This window comes from Megalops cyprinoides, chromosome 10, assembly GCF_013368585.1.
Source record: "Megalops cyprinoides isolate fMegCyp1 chromosome 10, fMegCyp1.pri, whole genome shotgun sequence".
NCBI lineage: Eukaryota > Metazoa > Chordata > Actinopteri > Elopiformes > Megalopidae > Megalops > Megalops cyprinoides.
Window position 1 is genome coordinate 32,769,068 of NC_050592.1, and position 12,056 is coordinate 32,781,123.

A 12,056-nucleotide genomic window follows, 5' to 3' on the forward strand; every position below is an offset into this window, starting at 1 on the left:
TCAGCATGAGAATCTCATTTTATGTGTGTTTGCATTGCAGTGTGTGGTTTAGCAATGGGTCTGTTTTCAGGGCTTGTATGCAGTAGAGGTCAGAGAGGTAAAGACAGTGCCACAAATTTGACACCACAGAAGTTCTGAAGGTCCAAAAATAATTAAGATGCAGTACCAAAGTGTCCAGTGAGCTATTACACAGATGACTGAATGACTCCACATCGGTAATTATATATCTTTATAATTATTTATATAACATGTCTCCAGAAGGGGCTTCACATGTAATACTGATTCTCATCAAATTTGATATTTTTGTTCATAATGTCATCTTACTGTGAAACAACAAGGAAGGTTTATCTGTCAGTCTTGTATGACCTGTGCAGATTAGACCATTTTAAAATCATCATCAAATCATCAGTGGACTCAGCAGGAGGACTGAGTTCAGTGTCCAGCAATTAGAGGTATGTGCTAAAGAACCGGCTGGCCAGTCTTGACTTGGGTGAAAATGCCACTCTGTCATGGCCGCCTCTGGCGCGCCCCCTACTGGAGTGGCATGGGCAGTAACAGAAAGAGGAGCAGGTCTGGGCCCACGTGTCCGCAGATCATACCTGTCACATTGATTGGATTTGGGTCAACAGCAGGACCAGAGGAGGAAGTCAGCTGTCACCTCGCATCAAGCGATAGGGCCTAGCTGAGGTGGGAGCATGGAGATCTCGGCACTGAGAGCTCCCCCTGCAGGCTGGCAGTGGAACCGCTCCTAAGCATTTGCCATGCACACAATGTACTCCCTTGCTGTCTCTGACTGAAGGGCCAGCCTTAACCTAGATTCACCATCGCTTTCTGCATCAAGGGAGCAGGTGCAATCACACTTCAGAATGATTAGCAGCATCCATTAATCATTTAGGATAATGAATTATGGCACCAGTCGGAGCCTATATAGAGATGCCAAATCAATATTCACTCAATCAGGTCCTTTGTCGTAGATAATGTAGACATACTTGTGATTGTAGTCATCTGTGAGACATGAAGCAGTCTAAGAGATGAGAAGTCACGTTTACCCACACAAATTACACGCTTTGATAAGATTGTGCTTGCTTTCATTTCCCTGTGGAGCAAATGACTTTGGATGGTCTTATGTGGAGGATTATATCAAAGAGCACTTTGAGTTGATCAAACAGACCATCTCGATACTGGAGGAGCGTGAGTGCTTTTCATACACTGATTGGTGGATTGATATGAGTGAAGAGTGAGAGCATCACTGCTGATTTACCTCGCTCTGACTTTATAAAGAAGAGAGACAGAGAGGCTACTGTTTGATGTGCCAGTCTCCCTCCTTGAAAAAAACAGACATGGTAAGGGCATGGCGTTTGATGTACCAGTCTCTCTCCTGGTAAAAAGCAAAAAAAGTCAGTAAAGCCAATAAATCACTGAAAGACCTTTCTTTAGATGATATAGGGCAGCAATGACAGGTCCTCTCACGGAGTGGTCAGAGAGTAGGAGCACTGTTGACCTGCCCCCCCTCCCCCCTCTCCTCCGTCTCCTCCCCTTCTTCCCTCCTTCCCTTTCTCCCCTGCAGAGGCGGGAGGGAAGAAGCTGCGCAGCACGGTGCAGAGGAGCACAGAGACGGGCCTGGCCGTGGAGATGAGGAGCCGCATGACGCGGCAGGCCAGCCGCGAGTCCACCGATGGAAGCATGAACAGCTACAGCTCCGAGGGAAAGTAAGCAGCTTTCTGTCCACCTGCCTGGCTGTGTTCTCCCTGTCTGTCCCTCTTTGTCTGTCTATTTATCTATCTACCCGTCTGTCTGTGTATGTCCAGCCAAGCTGTTTCCCTGGGTTCACTCTGTCCTATGTTGAGTCAGGCTCAGTGCACGTGTGTTTGTGCAGATAGACAGTAAACAGCTGCTCTTTGTCCCACAGCTTGATTTTCCCTGGAGTGCGGCTCTCCGCCGACAGCCAGTTCAGTGACTTCTTGGATGGGCTAGGCCCCGCTCAGCTTGTTGGAAGGCAGACATTGGCAACACCTTCAATGGGTAGGTGTGGCATTCTCAAAAATGAAAACGCAATTCCAGCTTCATTGTTTAAAGACATCACTCTTATTAAAGTTGTCAAAGGACACTCGTCCTGTTAGCATTCTTATTCCCTTATCGATGTGAGGGTCCACTGTATATGACCAGTATATGACCAGTGTCTTTGGATGAATGAAATTTTGCTAATTGTTCTCATTTGGCTCTCAGGTGACATCCAGATTGGAATGGTGGAAAAGAAGGGAAATCTGGAGGTGGAGGTCATCCGCGCCCGGGGCCTTGTGGGTAAACAAGGGTCCAAGGCACTGCCAGGTGAGGTCAGAGGTCACAGGTGACATCAGTAAAGCTCACACCCAGGAACACTGAGCAGAGACTCATATTACAGCTATTTGCATGCTTTTGTAGTTGCCGAGTCTCTAAAACCACACGTCAAACAGATGAATGTATCTATGAAATATTTCTATGTATAAGGAGCATAGTAACTTTTTTGAGGAAGTGTGGAATTTCCTCTTGCACCATTTTCTGTAACAAACTGGTTTTGTTTTGAGATCCATTTTGAAAACATAACCTGTTTAATAACATTCTTGTCCATGCCGTTGTTGCAATCATTAAGGATAGTGTGCCTAAGAGGTGGCCAATGTGATCCTCTTGTCTAACTTGTTCTTTCTGTTTTTCACAGCTCCCTATGTTAAAGTTTATCTGCTGGACAACGGAGCCTGCATAGCCAAAAAGAAAACAAAAGTAGCGAGGAAAACGTTGGATCCCCTCTACCAGCAGCAACTGTCGTTTACGGAAAGTCCAGCAGGAAAGGTTTTACAGGTGCCATACCTTTGCTGCAGCTTCCACCTTAGCAAAAGCTATGAACATGAATGTATTAAGTACATTTCATTTACACTTCACTTACAACTTAGCTAAAGTATTATTCAAAGTATGTTTGTACTTTAAGATTGATTTGAAGTCAAAATTGAAGTCACTGTACTGTTACATTTATACATTGTGGTTAAAAAATCTTCTCTGTTTTTACAGATTATTGTGTGGGGAGACTACGGACGCATGGACCATAAATCCTTTATGGGAGCTGCTCAGATACTTTTAGATGACCTTGACTTGTCCCACATGGTGATTGGCTGGTTCAAGCTCTTTCCCCCTTCCTCATTGGTGGACCCTACCCTGGCACCTTTGACTAGGAGAGCTTCCCAGTCCTCATTGGACAGTTCTTCTGGACCTATCCCTCGTTCATAGCAGTGTGGGGGAGAGGTAGCATTGTCGTAGCAACCAGTGTTGGTGGTAACAGTCTCGACAGGTCACAGGTCATGCCCTGGTAACACTGCATGCTTGTTGTTGTCTTCTGAGCCCGTTTCTAGGGATGCAAAGTGGTCCTGTCTTTTCAGCAAATGTCGCACACATTGTGCGTGGAGAACGCCCCTCTGGGGAGAACCAGGCGACGCTAGCTGGAGTGAACTTATAAGCACGAGGAATTCAGCAATGCTAGGTTTTCCGTCCCATTTGAAGCCATGAGGGTGCGTGTGTGGGGGGCCAGGAGGGGGAAGGGGGCTAAGAACCAGTCTATGAGTTCTCTAGAAGCCCTTTTTTAAAAAAGAAAATCACTGTTTATGTTGTTCCTTTATTTTCTTTTGTTTTGTGGTCGATGTACTTGTTGTACTTGAAGGGGTGGCTGTGAAGGGGGTGATACTGAGCGTGACCCAATGCCAGAGAGGCTACACCCAACAAGCCCGAGTTTGGGTTTGGAGCTGTCAGGAATGAGGGGCTTCTGTCAGGATTTGAAAGAAGACCTGGGCCCATATGCCCCCCACCCCCACCCCGCCCCTACGCCCTGTACCCACAGATATGCATATGTGCTCAGAGTTAAAGCAGTTCTTGAAAGACATTTTTGTTTTCTAAAAAAAGGAGAGTTTAAAAAATGGCAATACAGAAGTGGCTACCATCGATGCTTCAGAATATTAACATCAGAACCCACAAGGTGAACTTTTGTGATCTAACGTAATTATTTCTCTGTTGATATATTGTATGAAATTTACAAGAAAAAAAAAAGATTTTTTGCATGGACACAAATTTAGCTGAACTTTAAAAAAATAAGTAAATAAAATAAAGATTATTTTCTTGAGGCTGCAACTTGCAAAAAAAAAGAGAAAAAGACAGAGATCAGCCATTTTCAACAATTTATATTATTTTTAAAGGTAAATTTCACTAGTGCATGGTTTTCAAGGGGAGCGAATGCAACAGCGTGATAAAATGACACCATGTTTATCATCCTTTAGACCATCCGTTAGTCTGTATTTTTACAGACGTAAAGTTACTGAAAGCTAAAAGAAAACTTTCTAGCTTATTAAACAAAAAAGCGACCTATTTACATGACACAGAAAGGGTTAAAATAAATGTAAAGTATTTATTTCATTGTAAAGGCACGGGCCTTATAAAGATAAACATTATGTGCAAATTGTACACTTCTCTCTCCCTTGTCCTGGGGTGATTATTGTATTATTCATTGCTACCATTGTTGAATCCCCCCTGACCATCCCAATTTTTGAGGACTGTAGATTATCTTACAGTTCTGTACTGTTTAAGTCTCTGTTTCTTTTTGGATTTGATTTGTTCAACAAGCATGTTGAAAAGGGTTATTTGCAACATGGCTTGGGCACACCCTACAGAAACTCAGCATGTTTTGATAACGAAGATATTTGGAATTTTTGCAGTTTCTTGTACAGTGCATGTAAACGACTTTACTTTTCTCCCTCACCTTGAATTGAATTCTACAGCAAATCAGTTACCAGGCTTTCGTGGCCAACTGCTATGAGGTTTAACGAAACATTCCACCTCCTGGTAACGTATTTTGTTTCTGATTTTTAAAAGAGAATGAAAAGCAAAACATTTTATATTTAATGGAGGTTGACTTGAAAAAATACTTACGGTTGCAAGTATATTTTATTTTAATATTGTTGTAAAAAAGGTATACGAGCAAAAAATGATCCCATGAATTGGTTCTGTAGGAGGAATTTTACCTGAACAAGCAACAGCAAAGGGCACTGCTGTTCATGCATTTTGCTGTAAAGCTCAATTTTACAGGCACTGTTTGTGAAGTTATGAATGAATATCAAGGTATGCGAAAATGGGAAATTGCCACACAATATGAATTTTTAGTTGTTTCTTGTTTTGGAAAAAAATAAAATTAATTTAATATATTTTTGTTAGTTTACTTATAAGCCAAGACCAATTTATTTTTTATTTTTAGTAATTATGAATGCTTCTCAAAGAATGGGAAGTATGTGAATCTAAGGTCATTAAAACATTTGAATGAAAATATACAGAGGCATTATTCCTCTTCCTGACAAAATTCTGTTATATCTTGTAGAATTTAGCATTTGTTTCTGTAACAGACTATGTTCATTTGCATTGTATATAACAGCTGTTGCAATACATTGATACTAGAATATAAGTAAGCAGACTTGAAGATTTAAGATGTTTCGGAGCAGGAATATTGCCTCACACAAGTACAAAGACAGGTGTTATCTACCCTTTTGAATGCCTTTTTCTGGTGCAATGTGTTCATGCCAAGGCTATGTCTTGGCAAAGTATGGTTGAGTACAGAGATTTATGTAAGTTATTTTTCAAATTAAAAAATAAAAAACTGGATATAACACAGACACTGAGTACCAGCAACCAAATACCAAATAATGCTGTAGCATTATCCCTTAGTTGTGTATGCAAAGTATGAATTACATCTTTTAGAAAATACATGCACACATGAGTTTTTTTTTCAGCTTACACATTTTGTGATTCATAAGTTTCATATTTATATACATGTATATACATGTGAGTACACATGTATATACATGTGATTTTTTTCATATGCATAGACTATGAAAAAAGGGAAAAGTATGGGAAATTTGTACATACTTATTATGCAGTATTTATGAAAAAAAAACCTATGTATATTTCTTTTTTATTTTTCACATGTATGCAAATTTATGATTTAGTCACATAAAATACCCATCTCTTCTCTAGTGACCACAGCTGTCTTGTACAAAAATACAAAATATCCATTGAGAAAAAGAAAAGGAATTGAAAAATTGGGACTGTCAATCCAGCGCCATTCAGCAGCAAAACAGCATTAAAGAGTACAGCCGCTAAAAAGAAGTCATTCTGCTAATGGAAGTTAACATTGACAATAAAAACCCAAGTCTATATGTGTTTTGTAATGGTCTTTTTTCAATATGCAGGTACTGTTATGTGTGAACACTGTCAGCAGCATTAGCCTAGTGCAGCTGCAGCAGGCTTTAACGAGAGCTGGACTACAGTGTGTGTACTTGACAGCTGTTGAAGCGCCATGTTTTTCGTCATTCATTTCGAGATCTGACCCTCTGCATGAACACATGCCCTGTCACGCGTGTTGTTATTTGTGTCACTCCTCCGTTGAGCTGGAAAGCAGACACCCACTCTGCTAACACCTTAGACACAGACCTTATCTCTGCTTTCTGGTGACTCAGAGAACAGGTAAGGATAGGCAGGCCTATGCTGTGTACATAACCTGTTATTCAGCCATCCACATGAAAAAACAACCCCACGCCACTGGATCAAGTTGTGGAAAACATAGCTGAACAAATGTGAGAGGGAATTCTGGTAAAGACACAATCTCGTGACAGTGTTTTGTTATTGCAATTCAAGCCACCACACACATTTTATTTACACACAAGCATGGGTTTAAGTAATAACTAAAAACAAGAAAAAGATCTTAATACATAACTTGCATAATAAATAACTTATGAAATAATATACATAAGTGCATGAGATTGAGGGTTTTTTTTTTTGTAGACTGCACAGAAAAGATTTCATAGAAAGACAATAGCTTCATCGGATGACTGTCAGTGTGCACCTCATTCTCCTGTGAGGACAACAGTAAATGTGGCAACTTGCAGAACATCACCTCTTCCACATGCAATCTGCACCTCAGTCATGAAATGTGCAAAGCACTACAATTGCTAATGTGGGAATTGTAATATAGACAGTAAGAAATTATGAAACATTTCCCCTTTCAATCATCATAATTGACGCACAACAACAAAAACGAAATTGTTGAATTCATTCAGATTGTTCCCAGAAGCTCCCAGTCAAAATGAAGGGAGAGACTCCTTTTTGATCTCGCAGGGATCGTGGAGATTAAACTCCTTGCACATATTAATCTCACAGCCATGCCTTGCCCACATTTCTGTCCAGTCTCCCTCATTTACCTTCTGCCTCTGGATAAAATATAACCTGATTGTCATCAACCGCATGAGCTTTATTAGATTTGAAATCAATACTGCTTTCAGAACATGGTTTGGTTGCCTAGAAGTAGTAAGGCCTTGCACATACTCCAGATCCTGCGATGCTTCTGTGCTTTGATTTGATGATATTTCCCTGCCGGTGAAAAGCAACCCCACAACATAATGCTGCCACTGCCATACTTCACAGTAGAGATGGTGTTGTCAGTGATAAGCAGTGCCTTTCTTTCCCAGACATAGCATTTAGCATTAAGTCCAAACAAGTCAATTTTTATTTCATCAGTTCACAAAAACTTCTTCCACATTCTCTGGGAGGCTCCTGCATGCCTTTTTGTATACCCCAAATGGGACTTAATGACATTTCCTCCTCAGCACACTACCATACAGCCCAGATTTGTGGAGTACCTTAGTACCTTGTTGTCCCAGTCACAGTTTCTCCCATCTCAGTCAGCAAACATTGTAGGCCTTTCAGTGTTACCTTCAGCTTCTTGGTTGCTGCTATGCCTTCTTCCCTGGTTGCTTAATTTTAGAGAATGGCCTGGTTGACGATAATTAGTCTTGTGTTCCTTCCACTTTTCCTTCCTCCCTGACTTGTCTGTCCTCTCTTGGCCTGAGTTGCTGGGAAAGCTCCTTTTGACTTCATATTTCCATGTATGGAACACCCAATGGTGGGACCTTACACAGACATGTGTATTTAACAATACAAAGGCAGGCATGTTCAATGTAAACTGTTCACCACTTCAGTTGCACACTGGTTGCTACCATCTGACAGATTCTGTGAATTCTGTAGGCAATTGGCTGAGCTATAGCTTGTTTATGGGAGTTATTATTTATTATTTTATTATTTTTCTGAATTATTTAGCCTGATTTTAGTGCATTGAATGTGTTCAGGAGGTTGTGTAGATCAGAAAAAAAAAACATCTAAACTGATCAAGGTTTCAGGCTGTAACACAACAAAATGTGATTAAAGCACAGGGGAGTGAATACTTTCTCTGGCCACTGTAAATGCTGTTGCTAGGTAAATAGCTGATACAAATGACACCTTGTAAGACACCTAAATCATGTTTTTTTTATTTCCTCTCAAAATGTCATTACTTTTAAAAAAGTAAAATGTTACATTGACCAAAGATTACGATTTCCAGCAAAATATCCTTGTCTACGTTTAGCAATACAGTAATTTGCATGTTAGAGTATACATGAGCTACACTGTATCCAAATTAAGTGAGTTAGGTATATTGTGGTGGGTTTGACAGGCAAAATGGATGGTGTTTAGTAAGATTCTGGTACCAATAAGAAAAGGAATCATGGGGTTCTGAGAATCATTTAAAATGGTCCCAGATTGTTTACAAGAAGGCTAAGAATCTCAAGCAGTATCTCAACGCTGGTTGTTACAATCACCCGTGCCATTTCCTTCCCTCTGTTCCTCATGGGAAATTTACCTTACATCCACATACAGAAGAAAAGTTGAGGGTCAAAGCAAGGATAGGGTCAAAGTTGAGGGTCAAAGGAAGGATAATGGATAACGTAAAGCATAACCATACTACAAACTATGTAGTGTATTTCAGTCCCTACAGCAATGGCAACAAGATTTGCAAAATCGGGATGAGTTCCTAACATATATGGATGACTACATAATAACACGATCACCGCAAAACTCCCACAGAATATAACAATCACGCGAAATAAAGAAGATACTGGCTGGTTAACTGCCGTATGCAATGTTTTACTGTCGCACGTCTATAGGTGTTATTTTCCAGTATCCTACTCTCTCCCGCTGTGTAACGGACAGTCTCACCTGCCAATTTTTGCTCTGAATACGGCTCATTTGCTCTTGAGCAGGCCTATTAGTACGAAAGACCGTTCGAAACAATATCCAGATATTTTGCACGAGACTAAGTGAAAACTTGAGAAGCTTTGTTGTGGCATACAAGTGAAAATCCCACATGGATTCATATTTGTTATTAGCTAAGCCGAGCAAGCCTACACCGAGGCAAACAACATTGACGAATGAGATGCAAAACTGTAGCAAGTGCAGGAAGAATCAAGGTCAGATGCTGCACAACACATAACCAATACTTGTAATGTTATTTATGTTGATTTTGTCTCACATGGATGTGCCTTCCTCAGTCGAGGCTGACTAGCGCTTGTCCTCTGTTCACCACTGGTTACCGAATGACTAACTTCATTGTTTTATTGTTAAATAAATGTTACTTTTGATTAAAAAAAGATGTATTCATTTATACTTGAATAAGTTGCATAATTTCACAAATACCATCGCAAAATGAGCAAATAAATAGAAATAATATAAATAAATAGAAATCATAGATTCATAGTGGGACTTGTATACATCAAAATGTCGCAGGTTATGTCAAACAAATTGTGATTTACAAAACATGAATTACTGTACAAGAAAGTACAATTAAAAACAAAGCTATTCTCCTTTTGCTCTCAAATGTTTCGTAAATGTTTTATTTGTATGGATGTAAATTAAATTTACATTTGTTTTAGTTGCTCTTAAGTTCCTGTTTTTTCCACAAGCTTGAAACAGAACCCCAAGGTACAGTAATTTCCTACGATGTGCTGGAAAAACAGACGGTTAAACAGGTAGCCAAATGGTAGAGTTGTACGAGGCGAGTAAAAAGCCGATACGTACACTAGTGGACGACACCAAACAGACTAGTGTGAACAGGGCTCATTTCGGAGTATGGAAAATGTGTGTGTGCTTTAAAGACACACGCAAAGCTTGGCAATGATACAATATATGACAATGAGGAAGTTTTGTGGTTTTGAGCGATGAGGATAAATAGAGTTAGACTTCTGCTTTTACGATATTGAAGAAGGACGCCATAGAATTATTAGGTACGTACAATTTCAATTACCATTTCAATTTGTTAGGCAAGATGCTATCAAAGTGGTCGTTCCTGTAGCGTCTTCATTTAGGAGGTGCTTTACGTTTAAGGTACATATTAAGTAAGCACTGATAAATAATCTTTATCACTCAATAGATTTAGCTCTTGTTATTGCACATGACCAGCATGGCCACAGTGTAACGTCATGCTTACCAGTAGCCTAAGTTGTTACTACAGTAAATGTTGAAAAGCTCAACAATATATGAGATGTTGGATGTCAATGAATAAAAAAGTTTTAATTATGTCTTAATTTACGTATTAATCCTAGTTTACTTTTTTAAAGTGATAAATACTTTGTTGCACATTTCTCACCACTTATCTCTTTGAAAACATATGGTTAAAGAAGACTTAAAAACTACTTCATGGAGTTCCATAAAGCTATTGAAACTGAACCGTGTAACACATATGTAGATACTTCCTTAAAGCTGTTTGATACATTCTTTGCTGGTCGCACAAGACTGGAAACCTTTCCTACATTCATAATTGAAATATTGTAACAGTGGCACTATTACACTCATAAGAATACAGAAACCAGCTGTGTCGGATACGTGCATGTTCGTTATATTTACACAGCCCTCTGGAACCTAGACGCATCAAGGCGTATAATTATCACATAATCGTGCACTGAGAAGCAAATAAAAGACAGAGCTACTGCACTGAGATGACGTAACACTAAACGTGTAAGATTGAGTTTTACTTGGCTTTTGGAAATCTGTGAGAAACCTTCAGCAGTGTCACAGTGATTTGGGTTGTTTTATTTTGTAGTGGGAGTAACCTCTTAACTCTTAAATACACACGTATTACGAATCTTGGAAATTGCACCTGATTGTGTTGTAAGTCCAAAAATCAAGATCACGAGTGAGATACTGTGGAGTTGGGGGAAGTTGGGGCTGACACATCAAACGGATTTTGAAATCGGGGTATCCTAATACACGTCACAACCTCATAATTCGGCAACAATTTCTAAGACATCCGGTGCCGCCCACTGGTCACTGATGTCGTTCTGTGGGTTTCTAAAGCATCGAAACTAGCGGTCATGGTATTGTAACTGCTTATGGATGGATTAAATAAACCTAAATTCATGCTCTTGTCAGAGTTTAATAATTTCATCCCCGGCATGTATTTTCAGCACAGCTTTCTTGCCTTTTCTATCTATCCTGTTCCACAGCTTTCTTGCTGTTTTCCTGGGATGATGTACAGGAAATAGTAACAATTTATAGCGAACGTGTGTGCGCGCGCGTGTATTAGTGTTGGCATGTGAGGTAATTGAATGGGTACATTTCAGTGACAGCTAAAAGCAGAGCTACGTTACTTTTTAAATGATTATTTTTTAAAATTGTTTTTCACTAGTTTTGCTTGATTAACTACCAAGCTAATAATTACTCGAATACCCCCAACAGTTTGAGACGGGAGAGTGAACCGTCAGTAAAGCATGAAATTTGTCATTTCTGTCATTTAAACAGTCACAAAAAGCACGTGTTTTCTGAATGTTGTTTGCTCACAGACTTTTGTTGAGCCTCGCGCACAAAACGTGCGACACGCAATTGCATGGCCATTTACCTATGCATGTTAAGTGTTCTCTTTGTATTGACTAAACTGATTTCGTTGTGGTGATTTCTGCCATATAATTTACACTAAAGCAACCTGAAGAAAAATACTACTGATATATGACATAAAATCAAGAGAAATCGAATTGCCTGCCAATGGGTATGGATAATTCAACCTTTGACTTCAACAAGTTAAAACTGACACACATAACAAATACAAAGACTGCTTGTGAAACCCAAGACGAAACAAGAGTCAGGCAAAATATCAAGCCTGCTTGATAGCCACTTAGAAAGTGTAGCGCCCT

The 12,056-nt window shown here is 39.7% G+C and overlaps 1 protein-coding gene across 32 annotated transcripts in view; it reads left to right on the forward strand.

Moving 5' to 3' along the window:
• Window positions 1–4,080, forward strand: part of rims2a (regulating synaptic membrane exocytosis 2a) — a 187,774-nt gene extending 183,694 nt beyond the window's left edge. For all 32 annotated transcript variants that reach the window (XM_036538373.1, XM_036538374.1, XM_036538393.1 and 29 more), the window contains 5 exons: window positions 1,568–1,709; window positions 1,910–2,022; window positions 2,227–2,328; window positions 2,696–2,835; window positions 3,043–4,080. In XM_036538373.1, coding sequence (XP_036394266.1) covers window positions 1,568–1,709; window positions 1,910–2,022; window positions 2,227–2,328; window positions 2,696–2,835; window positions 3,043–3,258 — 713 coding nt within the window. In that variant the 3' untranslated portion in view covers window positions 3,259–4,080. The remainder of the gene's footprint in view (window positions 1–1,567; window positions 1,710–1,909; window positions 2,023–2,226; window positions 2,329–2,695; window positions 2,836–3,042) is intronic.
• Window positions 4,081–12,056: the final 7,976 nt, after the last annotated feature.